Source organism: Myotis nattereri (genome assembly GCF_964212035.1).
Source record: "Myotis nattereri genome assembly, chromosome: 2".
In the NCBI taxonomy this organism is placed as follows: Eukaryota; Metazoa; Chordata; class Mammalia; order Chiroptera; family Vespertilionidae; genus Myotis; species Myotis nattereri.
The window spans coordinates 213,078,090-213,105,554 of record NC_138076.1 but is presented as its reverse complement, the minus strand read 5'-3'; the positions used below and the strand labels follow the sequence as shown (position 1 = coordinate 213,105,554).

The 27,465-nt window shown below is 56.9% G+C and overlaps 1 protein-coding gene across 1 annotated transcript in view; it reads left to right on the top strand.

Moving 5' to 3' along the window:
- Positions 1 to 596: 596 nt before the first annotated feature.
- Positions 597 to 27,465, top strand: part of EFCAB6 (EF-hand calcium binding domain 6) — a 74,888-nt gene continuing 48,019 nt past the window's right edge. Inside the window, exons 1-9 of the mRNA XM_081084060.1 lie at positions 597 to 761; positions 3,548 to 3,607; positions 3,799 to 3,959; positions 6,244 to 6,411; positions 7,706 to 7,874; positions 17,119 to 17,233; positions 19,717 to 19,850; positions 21,035 to 21,267; positions 27,234 to 27,330. Of these exons, the coding sequence (XP_080940186.1) occupies positions 642 to 761; positions 3,548 to 3,607; positions 3,799 to 3,959; positions 6,244 to 6,411; positions 7,706 to 7,874; positions 17,119 to 17,233; positions 19,717 to 19,850; positions 21,035 to 21,267; positions 27,234 to 27,330 (1,257 nt within the window). The 5' untranslated portion in view covers positions 597 to 641. The remainder of the gene's footprint in view (positions 762 to 3,547; positions 3,608 to 3,798; positions 3,960 to 6,243; positions 6,412 to 7,705; positions 7,875 to 17,118; positions 17,234 to 19,716; positions 19,851 to 21,034; positions 21,268 to 27,233; positions 27,331 to 27,465) is intronic.

Genomic DNA, 27,465 nt, shown 5'->3' with positions numbered 1-27,465 from the left:
CTTGCTGGTAGTTTTTTTATTCTGGGGAAGAAGTTTGCCCCTCGGTATTTTGCTCACCATATGCTTTCTTTAGGCAGCAGGGCTGAAATCTTTCTCCCTAAGTACTTGTCCATTTATGTAACGAATGAGGTTGGTGGTAGTGAAAACACGCCTAATTAACATTCTTATTAAATTGGTGAATTGTAATTGAACTGCCAGGAAGTTTTGTGTCCCCTGAGGCTGATCCCGTAGCCTTCAGGTGGGGTTGGGGCAGGAGGGACTATTCCAGCTTCTGTGACAGGCACTTTTGGCCTGCCCCGGGGAGGGGGTCAGCCCGGGGCCATCTCCTGCCCCTGTCCTAACAGGGAGCATTGTGGGAACTGCACTCCCAAAGTGCTAGCCTCCCCCACCCCCCCATTGCTTGTTGAAATGTGTAAGATTTCTTTAACAGCTCCATGTTATATAATGATTATCAATTTCAGTATTCTCGTTTCATAGCATAATTCTGTTTACCGAAGCTCTCAGTTTATTAAATGATGCTAAACACATATATAATGCTTTCCTCCCTTTTTTCTTTTAAAAAATTCCCTTATATACACTCTCCTGCTCAGAAGGTGAACGGGCGGATAAAAGCGCAAGAACTGCAGCACACCATCAACTCCATGGTGGTGAAACTGAGCGACTCGGAGTTCAAGGAACTGCTGCGGACGCTGGACCCCGGGGACTCGGGCCTGGTGGACATCAGCAGGTTCCTGGAGCTGCTGGAGGAGAGCCGTGGGGAGGTGAGTGCCGTGTTCTCAGTAAAATCAGGGGTGCTGGTGCCGTGCGGTCTAATGAAGCACATCTCTTTGCTGAGGTAACTTTTCAGCTGCGGTAACTTTCATTTTAAGTCAGAATTAAGTGTGTAAGAGTTACTCAATTTGGACTTCTCTGTATTTTATATTTTATTTTATTTTATTTATTTTATTTTATTTATTTTATTTTATTTTTTTATTTATTTTATTTATTTTATTTTATTTTATTTATTTTATTTTATTTTTTATTATTTTATTTTATTTATTTTATTTTATTTTATTTTATTTTATTTATTTTATTTTATTTTATTTATTTTATTTTATTTATTTTATTTTATTTTATTTTATTTTATTTTATTTTATTTTTTTAAACCTCACCAGAGGATATTTTTCCATTGATTTTCAGGGAGAGTGGGAGAACAGGGGAAAGAACCGTCTCCCAGGCCTTGTGCAGATTGCTCCTCTGGGTTCCGTCCCGTTTGTAGAGTTCTTGTGTTAGTTCACCTTTTGTGTGATAACAGTGTTGCCTCTAGTGACTGACACTGGCTTTTAGTATTGGTTTCTTTTGACCAAAAAATTGACATCAATAGATTCTTGTTGAAACTAGAGGCCCAGTGTATGGTTTCGTGCACCGGTGGGGTCCCTTGGCCTGGCCTGCGCCCTCTCACAATCTGGGACCCCTCAGGGGATGTTGGGCTGTGGGTTTTGGCCCGATCCCCACAGGCCAGGCTGGGGGACCCCACCAGTGCATGAATCCATGCATCAGGCCTCTAATATGCATATAAGATATTTGGTTAATCTTTTCCCGCCCTCCCCTCTCCCCTCTTCCCTCTGAGATTCATCAGTCTGTTCCATTTTTTCATGCCTGTACATTGAGCGTCTGCCCCCTGGTGATCAATGTACATCATAGCTACAGGTCGAACGGTCGGTTGGTCTCTTAGGCTTTTATATATATAAATGTGTAAGATTTCCTTTAATAGCTACAGATTAGCCTTTTATTCTACTATTACCGTTTCCTGCATGGCCCCCTGTGCAAGGTGATAACCACAGCCTAAACCAGTGATGGCGAACCTATGACACGTGTGTCAGAGGTGACACGCGAACTCATTTTTTTGGTAGATTTTTCTTTGTTAAATGGCATTTAAATATATAAAATAAATATCAAAAATATAAGTCTTTGTTTTACTGTGGTTGCAAATATCAAAAAATTTTTTGTATGTGACACGGCACCAGAGTTAAGTTAGGGTTTTTCAAAATGCTGACACGCCGAGCTCAAAAGGTTCGCCATCACTGGCCTAAACCCACACTACCGGGTCCTTCTTAGACTCGAAATCCAAAGTCCCAGAGCCCTTCCCACAGAGGAGTGAGTAATGACAGCTTTTCCTGAACTCCGCGTGGCACAGACCTGTGGGAGCTCTGGCCCCACCGCAGCCTCGCACAGAGCCAGCATTTTTCTTTAAAACCAAAAATATAGACGTGTCAGCAATCTGCCCCTCCTCCCCCCTGCACCTGGCGAGTGCAGTGATGTTTACTCTGTAGGAATCAGATCCTGTCAACTGCACCCCCTCCAGCCTCTGCCCCACTTCCTTCTGCTCCTCCCAGGGGCCATTCTGCAGGTCCCAGTGTCTCAGGCCCTCCCAGGGACCCCTGACACCCCTGAAGGAGCCCCTCTTGTAGTCCTCGACCTCACACTAGTCACAATCTCGTGTGACATTATGTGGCCAGGCCTTCCCCTTGTACCGCAGGGAGCCCAGCGCTGGGCTCACTCACAGAATGACTTGGTGAGAGGCTGAATCATTCGGAAAATTAGAAAACATAGGTATGGAGACAGGAGAGAATAAAAATCACCGCTAATTCTAACCTCGAGGACTCCTCACCCACACTTATCCTCCCAAACCTACGTACCGACACACACACACTTTTCTTGGCAGCTTAGTTATAATGGCTATTACACCTCAGTAAAGCTGCAAGAAACTGCATGTATTACTCTATAGAATTTGATGAGTTGGACACAAGCTTTCATACATGATAATCTGTCTCATTTTAAAATGAGATCATGTAATCACAGCCTTTTTAGTTGTTGTCACTTATTAACATATTATTAACAGTGTCAGTTCTGTTGTATAGCTTTAAAGACACAGGGTAACTATTCCCCGACGTTACAATCTAGGTGTCTTTTTTCTTTCATGACTTTCGGTACAATGACTATTGGGGTGCCTACTTTTTTTGGCCTCACTCTGTGGTTTTCCTTTAGTATAAACTTCTAGAAATGGAATTATTGGATCAAAGAGTATGTATTTTATTTTTAAATTATAATGGTTTAAAGAGGAATATGTGTTGTAACGTACAGACTGCAGACGATGGGAAGGGGCTGCGTGAGGAGCGAGTGTCCTCCCGCTCCCTGGCCCCGGGAGCAGCCGCTGCCCCCGGCGTCTGCAGCGGTCACACCGGCGGAGGTCATTCCCGGCCACTCCGCACTTCGTTGCTTTTTCGTTCTCACCACGTTGACGGGCAGGAGTGCCGCCTCATCATTCTCTCACTCTGCATTTACTTCATTTCTAGATGATGGGCTTGTTCATGTTTATTGTACTTTTTAAAAATAAGTGCCAGTTCGGGGTTCTTGTTCCCATTTCCAGGGGGTCAGAGGGCAGCCTCACCTGCTCAGCCTCACGGCCGCTGGCTGACGGGCATGGCTGGCCGTCACAGTCGGACTCAGAGCTCCGCCTGCCCTTGTAGTGACCTGTATTCACTCGTGTCCTTTCTCTCCCACTCAGATAGGGAAGCCGTCCTCTGGGGGGGACGCCCAGGCATCACACCTGCTGGCCTGGGACTTAGTAAGTACCCTTCCCCCCTCCGTAGTCCCAGGTGCCCTCTCCATGGTTCCGTGGTCCCAGGGTGCTGCCTCTGTGGTTCTGTGGTCCCGGGATGCCCCCTGCCTCCGTGGCCCTTGGGGTGCCCCCTCTGTGGTCTCGGGTGCTCCCCCCCAGGCCACACGCCTGCAGCCTGTGACCGTGTGTGTTCTCAGGTGGAAGGGATGGTGCGGGACTCCATCAGCAGGAACCTCCTGGCGTTCCACGACCTGCTGTGCTCCTACGACTTGGGAGACTCGGGGCTCGTCGGGGCAAACAACTTCAAGAAAGTGATGCACATATTCTGCCCGTGCCTGACAACGGAACATTTGGCAAAGTGAGTCTCAGCCGCAGAAGTCCTTCCTGCCGTGTTTCCGTCACGGCTGCTTCCATCGCTCCGACCCCCTCGAAGCGTGCTCGCGGTGCTAGCGGCAGTGCCGGTCACGGCCGCTCACGCATCCCGGCCAGCGCCGGCTCCGCTGGGAGTTGCTCTGTGACAGTCTCCGCACAGGCGGGGCCGTCGGTCCTCCTCACGATGGGAGACGCAGGCCCTGAATGGCCGCTTCCCGGGTTCCCGGCGGCTGGCTCCGTGAGGCGGTGGGTGGCTCACGGTTCACCGCGCAGCACCGCGCTCCGCACCTGGGGATCCGGTGAAGCGATTGTAATAGTCACAGGTCCCTGCTGCGCGGCGTGGCGTCAGCACTCGTGACCCTGTTACCACAGCTGGCTACTGAGCGCACATGCACACGCACATACACACGCGTGTGCACACGCACGCACACACGTGCCAGCTGGCTTCCTGCTCACAGCCCTCCTCTGCGCCGGGCACTGCTGTGCGCATCTTGTAGGCGCGGAAAGGGACGCAGGAGAGGCGGCGCCCAGCTCGCGCTCAGCCTCTGCCTTTGTGACAGGCTGAGGCCTGGCGGCGCTGGGAGGGAGAGCGGCCGCGCGCGCTCTGGGGAAGTGCCTGGCTCCCGCAGGCTCAGATAGAAAGACTCATTGGATGGCACTGAGGGTGCGGGATGACAGCAGCGACGGCCGCAGTTGCCAGTGAGCTAGGAAGTGCTGCTGCAAAGCCGAGTTCATGTCCGAAAGTCCAGTCTCTCTCCTCACGAGACCCTGACGGTCTGCACGGCCTAAGAACACACGCGTCCCCTCCGTGCTCTGGGTGGGGTCATGGGACACGCCTCTGAGGAGCCCGCTGCGCGCACAGCGGCGAGGGTGGGCGGGCGAAGAGGCCTCAGCGTTCACGCGAGGCCGGCTGTGGCCGCGGGCGCCCGGCAGCCTCCAGGGCCACCCCTGAGGGTGCCTGTCCCTCCTCTGCACCGGCCACAGGCCGCTCAGACCCGCCGGCTGGCACTTTATTCCACCCCCACCCCCCACCCCCACCCCCGCGCCGCCCCAGCAGCCTCTGCTCAGCTCCCCACCACTCTGGTTACTTTGTACTTTCTATGATTTTACACAAGTGAAAGCACACGTGGTGTTCGCTTCTTTTTTTAAAATTTTTAAAATCCTCACACGAGGGTATTTTTCCCATTGCTCTTAGAGTGGGAGGGAGGTGGGGAGGGAGGGGGAGAGAGAGAAACACCAATGATATAACTATTGGTTGTCTCTAGCACAGGCCCCTCCTGGGCCTGGAACTGGCTGCACCGAGGTCTGTGCCCTGACCGGGTCCGACCCGCCACCCTTTGGTGCGAGGGCCGCCGCTCTAACCACCGAGCGACCTGCCAGGGCGGTGCTGCTTCTTGTCAGGCTCCGTTCACCCTCACAGCGGGTCTGGGGTTCATTTTGTTGCTACGGATTCCAGCGGGTCCCTTGTCATTGCGAAGTTGCATTCCGGGGTGGGGTGCACGCCTGGTGCATCCACCGGTACCCGGAGGCTGGGCCTGTGGTACGGGCCTCTGTGGACACTCACACCCACTTCGCCAGGGCGGAGTGGCTGGCTCCTTGGGCAAGGGCACGTTTGTGGGGCGCGGTTATGGTGTTTTGGCCAGGTTCAAACCTCGGGCTAATGAAAGGACAGGGTCCTCTCATTGCCACGTGCAAGTCCCAGCTGGAGGGCAGGGCCCTCCCAGCACCATCATAGCCAACAGCTGTGGTTGTAAGCTTGACCCTATGGTCCGAACACGTGGCCCCACGTGCCTTGTGATAGAGTTCAGGTGCATGTAGTTGAGTGAGGTTGAAACTCACGAGAATGCTGTAAACAACGTGATCACGCCCCTACTCTGCCTCGTGGCATCTGCTATAAAATAAAGACACGGCTTGTGGGCGCCGGCGCTGTCTCCTCATCAGGGAGCATCGTCCCGCCGAGACCCAGCTTCCATTCTCTTGTCTGTCTTTTCTCAATCCTTTCACACCCCCCTCCCCTCCCCCCCACTCAGGGTCACAGAACCAGGCTGAGCTGGCATGGCACATAAGGCGCCCTGGGGCTGAGTATGCCATGGCCGTGCCGGCTCCCCACACACGTCCAGCTGCCAAGCCGGCTTTCCCAGCAGCCGCTGCCCACGCCGCACAGGCGGGCAGGGTGCAGGTGCCCACACACTTGTCACCCACGCACGGAGGGCCTGTCTTTTCATTTCCGCTGTTCTAACGGGCGTGTTCCGCTTACCTTTACAATCCAGACTCTGCAGCAAGTTTAAGGATTCAGCCTCGGGAAAGGTCCTGTACAAGAACCTCCTGGCCAGCATGGGCGTCCAGGGCCTGCCCGCCGCCCGTCCAGCTAATGCCGTGAAGGACCGGCCGCCCCGCGAGCACGGGCAGAAGGGGCCGCCGCCGGAGAGCGCCGAGAGGTAATGAGAGGCAGATGCAGGCGCAGCGAGAACCTGGGCGCCGTGGGGCAGGCAGTTAGTGAGCCTTTGTGTAAACATGAGTGTGTTCATGTTGTATTATTTAGATGAGAAAGATGGCAGACTGTCACCGCAGCGCTGGAGGCAGCGGGTTTTAGAGCCGGCAGAGAGCTGAGGGGTTACTGAACTGACCTACTCATTTTAGAAACGAGGCACTGAGGGCCTGGCGACTCGCCTCAAGTTTCACAAAGTTCGTGGCCGTCCGGCCCCGGAACCCAGGGCTTTCGGGCCCAGAGGCCCGGCTGCCGCACAGCCGTCCCAGACCTGCCCTCACCCGCCCTCTGCCCCCTGGGACCCTCCCGCACTCTTCCCTGCAGAATCGCCTCCGCCAGGGCGCGCTCCCTACCAGCGATGCAGGGCTCCCGACATAATGGCCAATGGAGTTGTAACGAGGAAACATACTTAGGAAACCTATTAAAAACATCCTCGCCCTTCTTCATTTTGGAAAATACAGGTTTAGTCTAGTGAAGAGATAGTATTCTTACTTGCTTGTTCATAGCTTACAATAAATCCATAAAGAAAGGTAAGATGTAAAGTATTCGGCAGACTTCACCGTCCCCTTTGAGAGCCCCTAAGTGCGAGCCAGGGGCGCTCAGCGGTCTGCTAACGGCAGTTGGCGTCGGGCATTCGGGTGGTAGCTGCGTTATAAACGGCAGAAAGGTGGCCCTTTGAGAGCAGGTCAAATGCTCAGAGGTGAGTGGTCTGCCCCCTAAACCAGGAGGGAAGTCTTGGCAGCTGAGCATTTCCTAAAATGCGGGGTGTGCGGAGCAGAGCGCTCCTCAGAGCCGGGGGAGCAGGAGAGGCGGCAGGTTCACTCCTGGCTGTGTCCCGGCCCCACGCCTCGCCCCCGGGCCGAGAGGCTGCTGGAGCTGAGGAGGCCGTTGTCCTCTGCGCACACGCCTCTCACACTGCACGCCCCCCCGGGAAGGACCTGGGGGCGGCTGTGGCGCCCTTCCTCCCCGCGGAGGGTGATGACCCCTGGGACCTGGAAGCCACACAGCAGCCGTTGGAAGCTTCATTTCCTGGGTCACACGAACACCCTTCCCGCCACGCCTGCCTGACCCAGCGTGGCCAGCCAGCTCCGAGCGCAGGAGGAATCTCACACAGGCGCAGCCTTCTCTTCCCGAGGCTCCTGCCCCCACCTGCCACCACTCGGGCCCGGGGGGAGGGGGGGGGTCTGGGGTGGAACGTGGGGGTCTGTTAGCACCCGCCGGACCTGTGCCTGCTGTGATTTCAGAGCTAAGCCCACAGAGGACAAAAGCGCCTGGACCAAGACGGTGACCAAGGACGAAGCGGTGGAAAAGCTCCGGCACTGGGTCCTGCAGCAGGACCCCGCGTTCAAGAAACAATTTCTCAACTTCAGCAAGGATCTCGACGGCAGAGTGAACTGGTACAACTTCAGGAAGGTAGGACGGGCCTCCCGTGTTTGTGTCTCTGGCCCGAGGCGGTCGGCTGCTGTCACACGACGCACTGCCAAGGCGTGGCGCTGGGTTTTCCGTTCTCGGCCGGACAAAGCAGGTCACGCCTAGGCCTCTCCGCGGCAGGAGAGGCTCCTCTCGGCCCGTGTCGGCGGCCACTTTCTGCAGAGAACGCGTCTGATCGGCGCCCACGCTGCCCTCGCGGGCAGATGGGGTGGGACCAGGCCTCGCAGGCCCCTCGCTGCAGGGGGAGTGCCCGACGCTGGGGCTTGTCCCGCCAGAGAGGGGGAGAGGCGGGCAGGAAAGGAGCTCAGGGCACTGGCGAGCCGGCCAGAGGGCCCGGCCGGAAGGGTCTGCATAGACTTCTCAGAAACCAGCTCAGAGGGTTGCTTCAGACTCCTGTTCCGACGCCTCTCGCTGGTCAGCGTCAGCTCTTGCTAAGGAAGGCATTTCACTCACATGTAGCCGTGTCCGTGTGGAAAATTCAGAGGAGGCAATGGAAGACATTTCCAAGAAGGGATCATTATATTAGTGCCACCACATATGGGGGGCCGCCCCGGTAGACGCTGTCACAGGCTCTTTGCATGTCTTCTGTGCCAGCTCCGACAGCAGCCCCCGGGCGGGTGGAGGAGGGGCTGGCGGCACAGAGGTGGGGACAGGCTGCTGAGACGGCCCACACCTCCGCTCACAGACAGAACTGAGGGCACGGAGGCCTGAGGGTATGTGAGCACGTGGGCGTGGTGAGAGGGCGGATGCAGGAAACACAGGAATCCGGGCGGCAGAGGAGGGAGGGCTGCGGGACGACTTGGGCCAGGCGGGGCGTCAGCGCCCCACACCCACAAGCCGCCCGTCCTCGCCGAGGACACTGGCACAGGCTCCCCGTGTGGTCGGAGGCTCGCCCACTGTGCCAGTCCAGTCGGTGACGCATGACCTGTCTCCTCCTTTTCCCTGTTTAACGTGAGAGGCCACCAGTGACACCACATGAGTGGACAGCCCTTACCGAGGCAGCTGTTGGGGTTTCATGAGCTCGTGTGCTGCTCACGGTTCGATGTGTGACTTCTGCGGGGGCAGGAGAAGGCGCGGTGCTTTCCGGGCTCCTGCTAGACCCGGTCTGAGCGTGTCACCCATTCATTACATCGTTTCTCGCACACCCTGTCCCCCGTGTTCTCCCTCCCAGGGGGCCTTCCCAGTTCACTGCTCTGGTGCCTGTGCCACAGGGCTGTGACTGCTGCGCGTTTTTAATGGCATTTTATTTAAACGATGAGTTGAGAGCCGGTGGTGGTGCAGGAAACTGCTTTGGAACTCTAGAACCTTCCTATTTCTTCCCTGCATACGTTTCCTTTCTCTCTCCCTCCATCACATGTGGAATGAGCAGCAAACTCCCCCAAACAGCGTGTGAAATCAGAGGCTGCGATTTCTCTCTCTGTGACGAGGATCGGGAAGCTGCCTGAGCAGGGCCCGTGCAGAGCTCTGCAGCGTCCAGAGCCCAGGCTGCTTCCAGCCTCTCCTCTTTCAGGTCAGCCCCAGGCCTGCAGGTTTCAGGCACAAAGAAGGCGCAGTGAGGGGCAAAGGGCTTGAGCTAGACAAGTCTTTCTGTCTTAACCCTTTGAGGTCATTTGTCTACTCTCAGCCACCAAAGCTTTTTTATCATTCCGGTTGTATGTCTGCTCTCAGTCACCACAGCAAGGCCGTACGAATCTTAACTCTATTCATTCATGTGTCAGTTCAGAATTTCTCTGAAAGCTCTTAAGTGTCTAAGCGACCTTGTCACGAACCAAAACATTGCCCGACAAATCGGAGATATCGAAACTCAATATAAACAAACGCGGTCGTTCCACACTCGCCATGCAAAACACCGTGGCGAGTCCGTCGCCTTTTGAGAGTGAAGAAATCGACAAGCTTTGGAGATACTTCGCAGAATTTCAAATAAAGCTTTACAGATTACGTTTAACTGTAATTAGGCATTCTCGCTTGTTAAGATATTTCAAAATAATCCTCCAAAATGGCAAAAAGAAAGTTACCGAAAGAAGTGTACTGCGAATCTGAAAGTAACGATGAAGAGTTTTATTTTGGCACCTTGAATGCTGACTCTGACGTAGACAGTGCTAACATTTGTAGTGATTCTACTAGTAGTGATGTAGTTCCAGAAAGGAATTAATAAATCTTGTTTATCCTTCATAATCTCGCATGTTATGTATCCCTGCTCTTTCCATGGAAATTAATTCCGACCAGTACGACACCCACGTCCAAATTTAATACGACCGCAAAGGGTTAAAACAGCATCTTAGAAGCTTCTCCCAGCAGCTTTTCTTATGGACCAGGCCTGTGTGTGAGTGTGTGTGTGTGTGTGTGTGTGTGTGTGAGAGAGAGAGAGAGAGAGAGAGAGAGAGAGAGAGAGAGAGATTGAGAGAGAGAGAGATATTGAGAGAGAGACTGAGAGAGAGAGATATTCCGGGCTGGGAACATGGCCACCTCCAGAAGCACGGTTCTCTCTGTGGGAGAAGGGAGGTACACGCTGGGCAGGCGAACAGTCTGTCGAACTCCGTCAGGAAACACGGCGGGTGCCTGTTGCGCCCTTGGCAGGGGCCCGCGCCACCTGGGGAACGCGGATGGAAAGGAGGCTTGATTGCTTGGTGACGGTGACCCGTGGGGAACATAAAATGACAGAACACCCAAGGACACAGACGTCAAGATTCGTCTAATTGAGTAATTAGCCTAATTGAGCTACTGCATCCGCCAGGAGCGGAGGTGCTCTCCCACTCCCGTTCCCTGTAAGTCGGCTGTTCCTGTGCGACGTTGTTATTCGTCACCCTCACAAGTACCCTGAGCGCGGTGGAGCCCCCCCTTCTCAGGCTGGTCCCCGGGTCCCAGCCGAGGCCTTTGGAGATGGACATGGGGCCGCAGAGCTGTCAGCAAACACAGAGCCCGGGCAGCGTCTGTCACAGCCCGGCCAGCGCCCCAGATTCTTAGGCTCTGGCTCCTGGCTTCTCATCCCTCCAAGGCAGGGCCTGGCCTAGCCCAGGAGCAGGTGTTCCTTCTGCGCCCCAGCAGGTCCTCATGCCCTTCCCACCCCACTACCGTCGTTTCCTCATGGGGCTTCCAGCCCGGCCATGGGAAGCGGATGGAGTGCCTGTCCGGAGGCCGGGCCGGGGGAGGGGACGAGCAGTCCTCGCCCGCTAGCTTCCTGTTGTGGACATGCTCCTGATCTTGCAGGTGGTTTCAGGGGGAGACCAGCTGTGCGTTCGAGGTCCTCACATCTTCAGATTTGTTGGTCCAAGCCCCACACAACCGCAGGAGCAGTCGCCACACTTGGTGTCCACTGACCACAACTCTAGGCTTCCGTCTCTGCCTTGGGGTTGCCAGGCCTCGCTCCCGGGTGGGCCTGAGTACCACAGCGTGGGGCCTTGCCGGCTGCTTCTCAAAACTTGTCAACTTTGGTGTCAGACTTCAGCCCTGAGCGGTTCCAGAGGTCAGCCCCGTCTGGGAGGGGACCAGTCCTGGTTTGAGCCTGCCCCCTCCATCTCCAAGTTCGAGATCCTAGCACCACACCCCTAGCGCACGCTCTGCTGGAGGGGCCCTCCGGCCGGCCCAGCTCTGTTTCTCAGGCTCAAGTCCACTCCCAGAATCCTCAGCTGCTCCCAGGGAAAACGCAGTTGCATGGCCTCAGTGCGCCTGTGCAGGGTCCTTCTCACCTGGGAACTTCAGTCCCTGTGACAGCACCGCCTCCCCAGCTCTCTGGTACCTTTTTAGTTTTTGTAATGGGTTGGGCTTTTTCAGGTGTTTTGTTGTGGTTTTTTTTTTTTTTTTCATTGAGAATGTTGGTTTGCTATCAATTACTCCATCCTATCCAGAAGCATTTGAAGTCTGTCAGTTTTATTAGTAACCACTTTATTGTTATTGGTATTTTTCTCTCATATATTTGTTTTATTTTTTTATTTCTATTATCTTGATTATTGTCTTCATTCTACTTCATTGAGATTTAATTTGCTTTTCTTTTTCTAATTTCTTGAGATGAAGTGTTAGATCATTACTGTTCAGCCTTTATTTCTCTAATGTATGAATTGATGGCTATACATTGCCCTCGAGGTACAGGCTTAGCCATATCATGCAAGTTTCGGTATAGCATATCCTCATTATCATTCAGTTCAGAATACCTATAATTTCCTTTGTGGTTTATTCTTTTTTCCAAAGCTTAATTTTAAGTGCATTGTCTAATGTCCAAACAGTTGGGAATTTCTAATTTACCTTCTATTCATCAATTTTAAAGTTGATTCCATTGTGATGAGAGAACAGATTCTAAAGTCTAAGTGACTTCAGGCTGTCCTCTGAGGTAGTGAGCCTTGGACTATAACCCAACACGCAGATGGTTTTGGCAAATGCTCCATAAGCACTTGAAAAGGTGTGCTCACTCCCTCCCGGACCTCCAGTTTTCCAAGTGTCGGTTAGGCCCATTTCCTTAATCATGTTCTCCAGAACTTCTCTAGTCTATTCAGATTTCTGCCCGCACATTCCGCCTGCTATTTAGAGCAGCGTATGGAAGTGGACCGTGGATTTGTCTAGTGAGATCCTTTCTTATTCTGTTGATTATTGCTTTGTTCGCTTTGCAGCTAAATTATTGGGTACACATAGCTCGCTGCAACTCCCTGCGAATTGTCTCCTTTACAATTATGACATGACTCTCCGATTCAGAGTAATGCTACTTGCCTGCGAGCCTCCCTCTGCCTGATAATAACACAGTTACTTCAGCTTTCTTTTGATCCGTGCTGGCAGAGAATATATTTTTCTACCCTTTTATTTCACACTTTCTGGGTGCTCAATATTTAAAGTAAATCTCTCCTGGGCAGCATATAGCTGGCATTTTAAAAGATCCACTGTGACAGTGTCAGTCTTGTACTTGAGTACTTAGTCCATTTTGCATTTATTTAATTACTGGAGTCGTAGAAGGAAAGGAAGACGCGTGAGGAAATCATGGCTGAAATTTCCTAATTTGGGGTAAAAGGACTAAATGTATATTCAGGAAGCTCAGAAAATCCAAGTAAGATAAATACAAGTGAAATCACAGACACACTGCTGAAAGCCAAGGTCAAAGAGAGAACTGGCTAAAGCAGCGCATGGAAATGACATACTACAAGTGGGGGAACAAGGCTTTGAATCCCCATTCACTGCTCATCAGAACAGTGGAAGCCAGAAACAGTGGGACGGTGCATTTGATGAACTTGCTGGAAAGGAAACCAAAAGTCTCTCCACCCAGAATTTACACCCAGCGAAAGTCTCCTTTAGAGAGAAGGGGGACTGAAGGCGTTTTCAGATACAAACACACAAAGATAACTTATTACAACAGACCATCACTATAGAACGTTCAAGAAGTTTCAGGTTGAAGGGATTTGAAACTAGGTGGCGGCTCAGATGACATGAAGGAATAAAGAACATTGGAAATGTGAATAACCGACTAAACAGAAAGGCCTATTTTTTCTTACTTTAAACAGGATGTTTAGGGTAAACACAGCACTGTCTTGTGGGGTTTATACTGTAAGTAGAGGTAACAAGTGAGGATAAAGGACAGGAGGGGGAGACCCATACGCTCCCTGCGTTTTATCTGGAGTGGTTCACTGTTCACTCTCAATAGACTGTGAGAAGTGAGGGTCTGTACGGTCACCCTTAGAAAGGAGGGATGCAGGGGCCTCACAGACATGTGCTGCTCACACCTGGGGACCAGGGGGTGCTGAGTCACTTCCTCGGTTTCTCAGGAACACGAACTCAGAACCAGTGAGGTGCAGTACAGCGCCTGTCCACCAAGAGCCCAGCGTTGACCCCAGGGAATGGCAAGGTCTCACGAGGAAGAATCGGTCCACTGTTGAAATGACATCCCGGGGATGCAGGGACTAGTTGGCGAATCAGAATGTGCCAGGCCACAGGTGGTTACGCTTTGAGGAACTTTCTCAGGGAAATGCCTCCTAGGAACGACCGAAGGACACCACTTGAACGCCTAAAGGTTTTGAAATCTGTTTATAAATGGTGCCGTTCAGCCTTATGCTGTATTGCAAATTGCCTCCAAGGGTTGTGATCGAGCTAGTGGGCGGCTGCCGTGTTCATCTGAGAGATGCGAGCAGGCAAGGGGGGCATTGGGAGGGGCCTGGTGCCGGGCGGTGCTCGGGGCCTCTTCTGGAGATGGAGACGTCCTGGGCCTGGCCCGCTGCTGCGCTCTGCGCAGAGAGGGGACTGTGCGCTGGGCCAGGGCCAGGCTGCCTGCGGAGGGTGCGTGTGTGCGGGGGGCTCTCCCCCCCCTCCCCCCCACGCCTCCCACCCCTCCAGGCTGTGAAGCATTTGCCTACAGACACTTCCTTACTCTCCATCACATATGTTTTCATGGAAGGCTGAGCAGGAGGAATTTGCGATGAATAATTCATGTGTAGTTGTTTTCAAAATGTAAAGTTATTTTTCTTTTTAGAAAAAAATCTTTATTGTTGAAAGTATTACAGATGTCCCCTTTTCCCCCATTAACCCCTTCTAGCCCGCCCCACCCCCACCCTCACCCCCGCCCCAGGCTTTCACCACACGTTAGTGTCTGCGTCCATGGGTTATGCATGTACGTTCCATAAAGTTATTTTTCAAAGAAAGCAATCTGTCCATTTTGCTGCTTCCACGTGGGCCACAGCTGTCTGTCGGAGGACTTGCATGGCCCCGCTGGGACAGCTCCTCACAGGCCGGGACGGGGTGCTGTGCAGATGGCAGGGACCTGCCAGAACTTCAGTCACGTGCAGCCTGCCGAGTCCCCAGGCAGGCCCTTGATGGTCTTGGAATCCAGCTCTGCTCCCCACGCGGCTCCCTGGCAATGCAGCAACACCTGCATACCCCCGTTTTCCTGCTTTCTGATCCTGCACCAAGCACACCCTGCGGCTTGTTTACACACACGCACACGCGCGCGCACACACGCCCAGCCGACTCCAGGGCTTGACCAACTGGGCGGTAAGATACAATGAGCCGCTCTCTGTTGTAGTCAGTGTATTACTGACTTACACAGCCTAAGGTGCCAGCTCCCTGTGTCCCAGGCCCGCACACCAAAAAGGACCACGCCAAAACAGGAGCTGACAGCCGCCCTGCAGGTCGCGGGTACCCTGTGCAGCTAGGTGGGCATATAGTCTGCAGCTGTAGTGAGAGAAGGCGGGCAGAAGGCTCCGTCCCTCATCAGAACCCGGGCAAGGCTCCCATCTTGGCGTTCCAGGAATCTCTATGGTGTTCTACCACGGCCAGGTTAGCTCTCACTGTGTGACTGATGTGGGTACATGAGAGGTGCCAGGGCTCTGAGACAGAGCCCTTCCCCAGAGGCCTCATTCCAATCGTGGAGTTGATCATAGTGCTTGATAAGAACTGGCTTTGAAACCAGGCCTGTCATTTCCTAGTAATGTAACTGGGGCAAGTCACTTGAACTCTCTAAGCCTCGGTTTCCACATCTTTAGAATGGGTTAGTAAGAGTGACTTCCTTCATATGCCCTGGCATGGGATGGGGGTGGGGCTCATGCGATTCTATGTTCTTTTCCTGGAAGAAAAGCCGTGTTTTCTCATTTAAATTGCAAGGCTTATTATAAGTATTCACTGAGACTTGAAAATGCCTGTGAGGAACTCAGCACAATGCCTGGCACGGAGCATTGCTACACGAAGATGATGATGATGGTGTTTGTGATGGTGACGGTGGTGATGGTTATGATGATGATGGTGATTATGATGGTGACGATGATAGTGATGATGATGATGGTTATGATGATGATGGTGACAGTGATGGTGCTGATGTTTATGATGATGGTTATGATGGTGATGATGATGGTGATAGTGATGTTGGTGATGATGCTGTGAAGATGGTTATGGTGATGATGGTGATGGTAATGGTGATGATGAGGATAAAGACGTGATGGTGCTGATGGTGAAGAAGATGGTAATGGTGGTGATGGTGATGATGGTAACGGTGATGATGAAGATAGTGATGAGGAGGATAAAGACGTGATGGTGATGATGGTGGTGGTGATGGTGCTGATGGTGAAGAAGATGGTAATGGTGGTGATGGTGATGATGGTAATGGTGATGATGAAGATGATGAGGAGGATAAAGATGGTGATGGTGATGATGGTGGTCGTGATGATGAAGTGTCCTATCACACTTCATCCTCCTGTTTCCTTTCCCCATTTAGCTCTCTCCCCTGAGCGCAATCAGTGGTGCTGATCCTGCTTTGCCTCTGCTCTCTGGCTTCCTCTGGCTTCCTGTGCCGTCAGACCCCTGACATTTGTTATCAGCTGATCTGCATGTCCCCAGGCCTCCAGCACACACTTTCTTCAAAACCCATCTCCAGACACGGCTCTCCCAGACAGCCTTCCTTCATATGCCCTGGCATGGGATGGGGGTGGGGCTCATGCGATTCTACATTCTTTTCCTAGAAGAAAAGCCATGTTTTCTCATTTAAATTGCAAATACTTTGAGAGCAGCAGGGATGGTGCCTTCTGTCCCGCCTGTCTCCTCCCAGCATCATTTCTGGGGTCTCACCTCCAGGCAGAGAGTTGACTGGCCATTGGCAAAAGGGTGACATCAACATCTGTCCCTTGAACAGCCCATCCCATCTCCTGGGACAGTGTCGTCTAGATAATTGCCCCCCTACCTCCACACACACACACAGACACAGACACGTACACAGGATGGAAACGGTAAGCGGTCGGTGCGTGTGGTGAGGGAAGGGATCCTGGGTAACGGTCAGTGAGTGGCGTGTCTCAGGAGAGAAAAGAGGTGCCGTGGGTGCCCCCACAAACAAGGCTTGCCGTGTAAACTGTCCATCAGAATGAAGCTTCCATCACAATGTTAGTGTTTCCTTGCTTTATTCTGTCCCTGTTTCCCAGGATGCATGTGAATATAAATCTAACTTAAGAGGCTCGAAAGCCATTGCAGCCCCAGCACGTGTGGATCTCAGCGACTCGGACGGCCCGGCCCCGAGGAGGTCTGCAGTGCTGCTGCAGCTGAATGCCCTGCAGACAGGCCCCAGGCTGGGCGCCCGCTGGCTCCCTTGTTCGCTCACTGGCACAACTAGCAAACCTTGTACAGGGTCAGAGACCCAGGCACCGGGCCTGCCACAGGAGCCTGTGGGTGGGGCAGACAAGCACCGATCGCAGGCTGGAGCACAGGGCTGCGGGGCTGCGGGCTCGGCCGGGACCCAGACCACATAACTGCCTCCCGCTCCCGGTCTCCCTGCCAGGTGCTGGAAAATAACGGGATGCCTATGGATGATGACCAGTACGCTCAGCTGACTGCAACCCTCGGATATAAGAAAGAAGGGATGAATTACCTGGATCTCGCAGCAGGATTTGAAGGTAGCTCATCGCCAAGGGCAAACCCTGCTGGCGCGTCTCCCCAGGTGGCACCCCAGTCTTTCTGAGCCCCGAGAAGGTCCCTGCGGCGGGACTGGGCGAGCGAGGGCTTGGCGTGGAGCCCACTCAGGCTGGAACAGGCACTTGGTTTACTTTTATCCGACTGCGTTTTGGTCTTCTTGCTTTTTTAGTTAAGCTTAATTGTGATGCAGAATTTTGCCTGACAGAGCCATCTACAAACTCAGAGCAAAATGGTGTGTAAAATTCACTCCAAAGCCCTCTGAGCCTTAAATCACACCCCATGTTCTTTAAGATTTTCCTTCTTAAAAAAACTGCTGGGCCCAGCCTGTGTGGTTCAGTGGTGGGAACATCAGCCCCCATACTGAAGGGTCATGGGTTCAATTCCCGGTCACAGTCACGAACCTGGGTTGCAGGTTTGACCCCCAGTCGAGGCACGTATGGGAGGCAACAATCAATGAGTCTCTCTCACATCAGTGTTTCTCTGTCTCTCCCTCCCTCCCTTCCACTCTGTTTAAAAATCAATGGAAAAAATACCCTCCGTTGAGGATTAACCAAGAAACCAAAGCCGCAGGTTATCTGCGACGAATGGCACCTGGCGTGGCAGGGCACGCGGCCTTCTCTGCTGGCCTCCTGCCGCTGAGAGCACAGGTTCTGTAAGACTCAGGGACGAGCCCAAGGCCCACCCGCCCCCTCTCCCCTTCCCAAAGGGCTGTCAGGAAGTCCGCCCTGTACAGCGCGGCCAAGGCCGGAAGCCGGGTCCTCCCGTGTGCCCTGCCCCTCGCTCTGCTCCCCTGGCCGCGCTCCTGGCAGACACAGGAGGCGTGTGCGGCCTCCTCTCGGCCGCGTCCTCTGTCCACTCCTCTCCATCTTACACCGCTTCCTCCCGGGCGGGGCGGGGAGAGGGACAGACGAGCCGAGCCACGCGGAAAAGCTGTAGGAATCATGCAGACACGTCAGCGGGGCTCTCCTGTCCCGCTGCAGGCTGCCCTGGCAGAGCCCGGAGCCGTGGGCATCTCCCAGCGTCTGGAGCTTGGTCGGGCGGTGCCCTGGGCTCCGCCAGAGTGGCGCTGGGCTCCTCACCAGGGAGACGTGGAGGTCCCCCTGCCCCCTGACCTCCATCTGCCAGGCCCAGGGGGACAGCGGTCCCCACGGGAGGTAAAGGCCATGCCAGAAGCCATCGCATTTGGAATGGTGACGCGCTGACAGGGTATATGTTTTGAAGGAAAAGGAACCACATTTATTTCAGGGAGTGTATCCAGTGTGCCAGGTGCTTCCGTTTCTCAGGGAGGGAAGGGGGGCCAGGCGGGTCGGTCACTGCCGGCGGTCCCTGCGCACAGAGCCCGCTGCACAGGGGAACTCGAGCATAGCTGCCGCCTGCTCCCGGCCCCGCCTGTTCTTTCCCTCCTCCCCCTCCCCTCCCCCTCCCCCTCCCCCTCCCCCTCCCCCTCCTCCTCCTCCCCCCCATCAGTCCCAGTGCTGCCTGTCTCCCACATGGTTGGTGGGATTGAGGTTCCGGCCAGAGGTCCGGGGGTGGGGGGGACATGGCCAAGCAGCTCGGGAGGTGCTACCTGCCAGGCGCACCGAGCCTGGGGGAGGCCCCTGCAGGCCCAGGCGGAGCGGGCAGAGCCAGGTTCACCCCGGGCCACAGGATGCCGGGAGCTCCGGGCACACTGCCCACGTCCAGCCCGCAGACGCGTCCGTGGAGGGCAGAGAGGGGGTTGCTACCTTGCAGAACCACGTCTGAAACCACGTCCCAGTTCACAGGCTCCAGACAGGGCCGCACTCGCCGTCCCACCTGATGGACGGATGGGTTTCTGAGCGCGTCCTGCTGCCTTCCTGGTTTCAGGCGCCAGCGCGGGCCCGGGGCCGGCGGGCCTGGTTCAGCCCTGCTGTCCGTGAGCGCTCACCTTGGGGAGTTGGGCCCCCTGAGCTCCAGCTCCTCACCCTAAAGGGGGCATAACAGTAGCCTTCCTCCGAGCAAGCTGGCACGGAGGAGACTCCGTCTCGGGTTGAAAGGGCCAAGCGCAGGATTGAGCAGGTTCCTGGGCAGGAAACGGCCGTTGAATTAGTGAATGTCGACTGAACCCCACCTTCTGGGTTCAGGACATGATTCCAGGAAACAAAACCCAGGCAGGAGTTCTGTCCTCAGCCTGCTGGGGTGAGCGAGACGTGTCCTGCCCCGGAGGAGGGGCGGGGGGGGGCGGGATGAGGGCGCGTGCGAGGGCCGGGGCCGCACGTGCTGGGCAGGAGCGAGGCCCCCGTCCGGAGGACAGGCTCCTCCTGAGGGAAGTGTCCGAGGAGCTGAGGGACAGGACGGTGGGCCCCAGCGCAGTTCCGTGTGGTCAGCTGCAGCCGGAGCCCGTGTGGGTGGCTTACGGGCCTCGGGCGGGAGAGTGCATTGCTGGCGGAGAGGTGGAGGGGCGCAGGGCCTGGAGACGGGCCTCTGACCTACATGATCGTTTCAGGAGCTAAAACGAATGGGCTGCAAGTGACTGCATCTCAGACCCCCGTTCTTCCAAAAAACAACCTGGCCAGCTACTTCGTGACCGCCGAGGAGTGCCTGCGGCTTCTGCCCCAGAGACTGAGGGAAAACTTCCCGGTAAGCGCGGCCCGGCTCCTGCCCGGCTCAGCTGGCCACTCGCCGCCTGGGCTGTGACCCCTGAGCCCATCTGGTCCGGCTCCTCCCAGGACACAGTGCTCCCTCCGCCCTCCCTGCGGCCTTCCCCTGAGGTCGGTACATGGGCTGTCCAGGCCTCACTTAGGGATGATGGGAGCACGGGCTATATGGGGGCTCACTTAGGGATGATGGGGGCACGGGCTATATGGGGGCTCACTTAGGGATGATGGGGGCACGGGCTATATGGGACCTCACTTAGGGATGATGGGGCCACGGGCTCTATGGGGCCTCACTTAGGGATGATGGGGGCACGGGCTCTATGGGGCCTCACTTAGGGATGATGGGGGCACGGGCTCTATGGGGCCTCACTTAGGGATGATGGGGGCACGGGCTCTATGGGGCCTCACTTAGGGATGATGGGGGCACGGGCTCTATGGGGCCTCACTTAGGGATGATGGGGGCACGGGCTCTATGGGGCCTCACTTAGGGGTGATGGGGGCACGGGCTCTATGGGGCCTCACTTAGGGATGATGGGGGCACGGGCTCTATGGGACCTCACTTAGGGATGATGGGGGCACGGGCTATATGGGGCCTCACTTAGGGATGATGGGGGCACGGGCTATATGGGGCCTCACTTAGGGGTGATGGGGGCACGGGCTCTATGGGGCCTCACTTAGGGATGATGGGGGCACGGGCTCTATGGGACCTCACTTAGGGATGATGGGGGCACGGGCTCTATGGGGCCTCACTTAGGGATGATGGGGGCACGGGCTATATGGGGCCTCACTTAGGGGTGATGGGGGCACGGGCTATATGGGGCCTCACTTAGGGGTGATGGGAACACGGGCCATATGGGGCCTCACTTAGGGGTGATGGGGGCACGGGCCATATGGGGCCTCACTTAGGGGTGATGGGGGCACGGGCTCTATGGGGCCTCACTTTGGGATGATGGGGGCACGGGCTCTATGGGGCCTCACTTAGGGATGATGGGGGCACGGGCTCTATGGGGCCTCACTTAGGGATGATGGGGGCACGGGCTCTATGGGGCCTCACTTAGGGATGATGGGAACACGGGCCATATGGGGCCTCACTTAGGGATGATGGGGGCACGGGCGTTCCTGGGCCGCCGCGGGGCTGGGAGGGCTCTGACGGGCGCTCTGTTGCAGAACCTGTTCGCGGCCTTCTTCCGCATGGACGCCAACAGGGACGGTATCATCAGCATGCAGGACCTGCACCGGCTGCTGGAGCACCTGCTCTTCAACCTCAAAGACGACCAGTTCGAGCGCCTCGTGGCCCTCCTGGGCTTGAGGCTCAGCGTCACGTTGAATTTTCGGGAATTTCAAAATCTGTTTGAGGCGACACCACCCACAACAGACGACCCGCCTCAACGACTCATCAGGTAAGAAGGCGGCGCAGTTCGCGTCGGGCCGTCTGCCGCCTTTGCCAACACCGGCCGCCTCTCCGCTGCCCACAGGGGCACAGAGCACAGCCGCCTCCCCGGCCGCTGTTCTGTCCTCATAGTCTAGTAAACACCCGAAGGGTAGCGTCCAGTGCAGGAGGCCTGGACACGCAGGGCAGCGGAGAAGACACCCGATCGACCGCTCTCACTGTCACTCCGTCCTCGTTCTGCGCGGGACCTGCGTGCACTCGCATGGGCTTCTTTCTAAATCGGGCTCAGCGGTGCCGACGGCTCTGGGAGTTGCAAGGACCCCTTCCAGCCCTTTCCCAGCCACGGCCACTCCCCAGGCCCCATCCACCTGGCCGGCCTCGCGCAGCCAGGAGGCGGCCCCGGGCTCCCCTCTCCCCTCTGTTTCCTCGATGAGAGCACAGACCCCAGGCAGTGACAGGCCTCCCGTCCTCCCTGGGACCCGCTGAATGTCATCACGAAGGAACGGAGTGGCCGTTCAGCCCTCCTTGAGCAGCCATTCTAAGTATAATGTCAATATTTGAACGTTGTCCCCGTGGTAATAGGGAGGTGTGTTTTCTGCTACAACAATATGACACGGCGGCCCCAGGGCTCCAGACACTGCGCCCAGCAGCGAGCCCCTAAGCCCCTGTTACGGCACCCTGAGCCTTGCCCAAGCTGCAGGCAGCCCCGTGGCCGCACACGTCCGCCTCCGGCATGTGCTGGGTGTGTTTGCTGCTACCCACACGGCAGGCAGGGAAGACGACGGAGCCTCTTCCCGAGGGAATATGGGCCCGTGAGCTGCCACCTGCTTCTAGCTGCTCGGTTCCAAGGCGCGCTCCCGTGAGCCCTGCTTGCTTCACATGGGCCCACACAAAAGCTGGTCCTCAGAAGGGGTTCTCTGGAGGACGCGGGCAGGACGAACACAGCATCTCCAGCACAAAGCGCCAGCTTCCCATTCAGATCATCAGCTCCTTACTTGTCTTTCATCCATTCGTCAGATCTTCCCTGAGGCTGAGTGTGCTAGGCGTTGCCCCTGGAAGGTGCTGCAAAGATGAACGAGACGAACACTGGCTCTGAGGGGCTCACAGTTGGATGGGGGACACGTGCAAAGGAAGACCTCCACTCCAGTGCACGGTGTCTGAGAGCCACAGGCACCGCCTGCTGAGGGCACAGGGAAAGTGGGGCATCTGAGTTGGGTCTTGAGGTGTGAGTAAGAGTTTTCAGATACAGCTACCAGAACAGTGGGTCAAGGCCAGGGAACAGCATTTGCAAAATCACAGAGATGGGAGCACATTCAAATGGGGAGACAGTGTGTGTGCAGGAGCAGCGGGCATGTGGAGCGCAGTGAGAGGGGAGGCAGGGGCAGGGACATGGCGTGGCGTGTGGGGGAGGAGGCAGGGGCAGGGGCATGGCAGGGAGTGTGGGGGAGGGCTGGAGACCAGGGCAGTGGTGAAGGGGCTGGAGTGCCGGGGTGAGGAGTCCATTGGTGGCAGGAGAGGGTTTGTGTCGTGGACTGGGGGTGACATTGTGCTGTGGGAAGAGCCTGGAGCAGCCCCAGAGCAGGGAATGGACATGAAGGAGAAGCCGGAGCCCAGGGGCACCCGGTGTGGGTCCTAGACGCCCGCCACGGTGCTGCTCTAGGAAGCCGAGTCCTCCCCCACCCCACCCCCAGCCAGGCCTGTGCCTGCGCTTCAGGAGGACGTCCCTGTGCTCCCCAGCCACCTGAGCATTGTCTGACTCCAGGGGAAGGAATTGGGGCCGAACACCAGTTAGCGACTTGCCCGGATGGCGGGTGGCAGGGCGAGGGGGAGCCCAGGGTGCCTGTGGGAGGGGCCGCTTTCTCTGCCTGGAGACCCCACCCTCTCACCTCCTCCTCCTCTCACCTCCCCAGCCGGGCCGCCCACCCCTTTCGGGACACCACCTGCCCTCTGGGGCCCTCTGCCCTCCAGGCCGTCCCTTCCCACCTGCAGCGCCAGGAAGCAGGACTCGGAAACCCTAAGGCTTCGTCATGTTGTGGAGAGAGGAAGACGTCTGTTTGCTTCAGACGCAAACCCTTTCACATTCAGGCGTGTGAATGCTAATCGGAGTGCTGGGCGCCATTGCCCGGTTCCCTTCTCCTGCCCCCCGCCCCCCCGTTGCCCTGTGTGAGGTTCCCTTCTCCCCCCACCCCCCCCTCCCGTTTGCCCTGTGTGAGGTTCCCTTCTCCCGTCCGCTCCCCCGGTCGCCCTGTGTGAGGTTCTCTTCTCCCGTCCGCTCCCCCGGTCGCCCTGTGTGAGGTTCTCTTCTCCCGTCCGCTCCCCCCCCCCCCTCGCCCTGTGTGAGCACACCTGCCCGCCCTGGCCTGACAGCCCACGCCCAGCCCGCGGTGGCCCGTGTCAGAAGCGGTGAAGCAACAGGCCGCGCGTCCTCTGTCCGGATAGTCGTAGGTGCTACCACTGTGCCGTGCGCTTCCCACAGCGGCAGCAGGTGGGGAGGAAGCAGTCGTGTGAGTCCCTCCCGCCGTGGGAACCACAGGACTGCGTCTCCCATCCCTCTGGTTGGAGAGAGAATTTCAGTCGTAGGTCCTGGTTTGGGCACCAGGAGAGCTGGGCTTGCCCGGGCTCGGGGCCTGGAGAGTAAAAAGAGACATAAACAGGGTTTCCCCCACCTTCCCTGTGCTGCAGGGGCTGCCTGCCTGGTCCTTTCTCTGCCCGTCCACGGCACAGTCCCAGAATGAGGACGCCCTGGGTCCTGAGCTGGGGGTGTGGGAGGAAAAGACCCCGGCCTCGCCCCTTGCACCGGCCTCCTAGTGTTTGCTCTCGTGTCCTCAGGGAGTCAGGTCTGTGTCTGTCCGGAGTTGTGTGTTGTCCTGAGTGGGCGAGAAAGGCAGGTGTGTCCCCTGCTCCCCGGGACCAGAGCTGGCTCTGCCTGGGATGCTGCTCCCGAGACCCCCCCACCCCCCCCGCCCCCCCGCCCTGAGCCACACCCTGGCCACCTTGGCTGGCGTCCCTCCGTCCATCATCCTCTGCCACATTCAGCAGCTGGAGTCATCGGATCCACTGTCCTGTGTTGCTGTCAGTTTCCCGCCATCTCCTTGGGGACGGGCTCTGTCCACGCTGCTTGTCACGCTGGCTGGGGACGGAGGCTTGCTTGTGTCTGTGACCGAGGGACTGGCTGCTGGGAGGTCTGGCTCTGATGTCAGGATCCAGAGACCCAGCTATAAGGAGAGGAAATGAGTGACTTCAGGAAAGGCTGCGGAGGGACCGCCAGCTCTCTAGAGGAGGCAAGTGTAGAAAATGGAGAAAGGGAGGAAGGACTGAGAAATCAGCAGGGGCCCTGCTGGGAGCACGGTCACCAAGAAAACCAGGCCATGGCTAGAAGAGGCCTCGGGAGGGGGCTGTTTGCATAGGCGCTGAGATGGGGAGGGAGGTCGGTGTGGATGCGCTGACCTCGCCGCCCAGGGTCTCCCCGAGAGCACTTTGGGGGAGTCCAGGTGCGTCCCCTGGTGCAGGTGGGGTTAAGGAAGAGCCCCAGGTGAAGGCCAGGGAATGAGCATCATTGGGGACCATGAAACGGCAGCAGGGTCCCCCCGGGCTGCCAGCGCCTCCGGCAGGGAGGGTGCGAGCGGCCAGCCTGGTGGCCTTGGAATTCCGTGTGAGTCTGGTGGGCAGTTGGGGGAGATGCAACGGAAAAGCAGGTGAGCGCTCAGGCCTCGTGGTCCAGGCGTGTGGGGACTGGCATTGCGGCCGTGGGACCATGAGAGAGGGTGGCCTCTCAGGAGAGTGAATGACCCTCGGGGAGAAGGAGGGAGAAGGTCAAGGGCTGCGGGCCAGGAGAGGGAACATCGCGCCGACAAGGCCAGGCCGGCGCTGTTCCCGCCGAGGCCGCACGGAAAGCCAGCGTCACGAAGGCCAGGGGAGAGACGGGTAAAGTGTCACCCGCCACAGGAAAGTCAGCAAAGGCCCCGGACTGGGCAAGACGGAGGAGACGTGAGTTCAAGCCTGGAGCAGGGTCTCCGTAAAGAGGGGGGTGCCCGCCGCGGTTCCCCGTGTGCCCCGCAGGCGCTCACTCGGCCATCTCAGCAGTGACAGGGCGCAGGGCGAGCCCTTGTCTCAGCGGGGCCTCAGCGCCTGCCGCAGAGAAAACGCGAGAATGTTCGCCTGCCGGACCGCGGAGGTCGTTTCCGTCATTCACCGAGGAAACGCTGTTGGCCAAGACCTTCCCATGTGACACAGCGACAGTAGCGCAGTGTGGGCGTCCGGGCACGGTGGTCACAGGAGCTCGGTGAGCGCTGGGAGGTCGGCACAGAAGTGTGGGCACAGATGTCCTGGAGGCCCCGGAAGGAGCGGCGGGTGAGGGCATGTTGCTGCCGAGCTTGTGGGTGCTCGTCGCGGGGACCTGCTGCTGCCGCTGGAGCGTGTGCGGGTGGCGGGCGTGCCAGCGGCGCCCCGGGCCCAGGGCCGCGCTGCAGCCCTCGGTGGTGCTGCCCGTCCGTCCGTCCGTCCGTCCGTCCGTCCGTCCGTGGGAGCGGAACTGCTACGTGGAGGAGGCTCCTGAGCGCAGCGCCACCCGAAGGCGGCCCCACGCCTGCGAGTGTAGGTGCCAAGATCTCCCCCTGGGGGGAGTGACGCTGAAGGGGACCCCGAAGAGGTGGTTTCGGACACAAAGCAGAAGGCGGCGAGCGAGGCTGGGCTGGAGGGAATGCCCAGGCAGCGCCCACCTCCGAACCGCAGCCTCTGCAGCGACGACGGCAGCCCAGCCCAGCGCTGCCAGCCGGACGCTGCGGCCAAGCCCCCCACTGGCCGTGGGGTTCAGTGTCGTCGTCACCGGGACCTGTGCTCCCGGCCCCGCGTCCCAGGCAGAGGGCCACACTCGCAGCAGCGCGGCGGAGGGAGGGTCACAGACCTCCGTCGGTCCCGCAGCGGGGGCCAGGCACTGCTGCGTGTTCTCCCCTGGGAGCGGGGTGTGGGGGGTGCTGTTCAGCCTGGTTTTCCTGGGCCCCTCATAGAGAAATCACATGAGGGTCGCCATGGGCCTCAGCCGGGTCCCCTCTTGTCCCCGCAGGCAGGTGCCTGCCAGGAAGTGTGTGCCCCGGTTTGCGCGCACGTAGCCGCAGGTCAGGAAACTGCCCGTGACGGGGGTGGGGGGTGGGGGGGGGTGCAGGGAAAATGCTGCCGGTGCAGACCTGGGCATGGGGGAGCGCAGGTCCCCAACGGAGTGACAGGTGCCACTGCGCCAGGCACCTCCCGGGAGAAGTCTGAGGGCGTGACAGGTCTCACACTCCCCTACCTGGTTTGGGGGAGTAAGAATCCAGGCACCTGCCTTCCTTCAGCCTCAGCCTTTGAGGCGGGAGCACAGGCTTTTATTTATTTATTATTTTTTAAATTGAATTCAGAGAGGAAGGGAGAGACAGAAACATCAACCCAGGCATGTGCCCTGCCTGGGAGTCAAACTGCAACCTCCTGGTTCACAGGTTGGCGCTCAACCACGGAGCCACGCCCGTGGGGCCACAGTTTCTGTCCTTGGCTCGCGTCATCCTGGGAGTAAATCCACAGGCCCAGGTGGCCTTGCTGCCTGCAGCCTCGCCTTTGCGCTGAGCTGAGGCAGGCGTCTGAGGCGCTGCCCCATTGTCCCCCACCGTTGCCTCAGTCTGAACCGTGACGTGTGACCCCAGAAGTAAAGTTTTCAGCAGTTTCCTTCCAAAGACCCCGATGTACTGTGTTTTCCCCCGTGTGCTTCGTGAGCTGCAGAAAAAGTTTAATCGCGTTTATCTGAAAATAAACGAGGACTTGTCACATTTACTAAGACTTCCCTAACGTACAGCTGGGGAGATCAGGCTGTCTTTTAAGCATTAAGTTAGACCAGGTGCGGACCAGGACTCTAACGGGGTCTCTGACACGGGGCCGGGGACTCCTTGGGAGATGGATGAGCCCATTCCGTGTAAGCACAGCTACTCACTGATTTATTTCTCTTTTAAGACAAAAGCAGAAGGTCACAGATTCAGAACTAGCTTGCGAGCAGGCTCACCAGTACCTTGTCACCAAAGCAAAAAACAGGTGGACAGACTTGTCGAAGGTAAGAGCGCCATCGTTTCCTTGAGAGGCAAGGAAACCTCTTCCAGGTTTCGAGATCCCTGGGTGACCGAGCCGCCAGATCTGGTCCCGAGACGGGGGGCGGCCTTGCACCCCCGGCCACAGGGCCTTGCAGTCG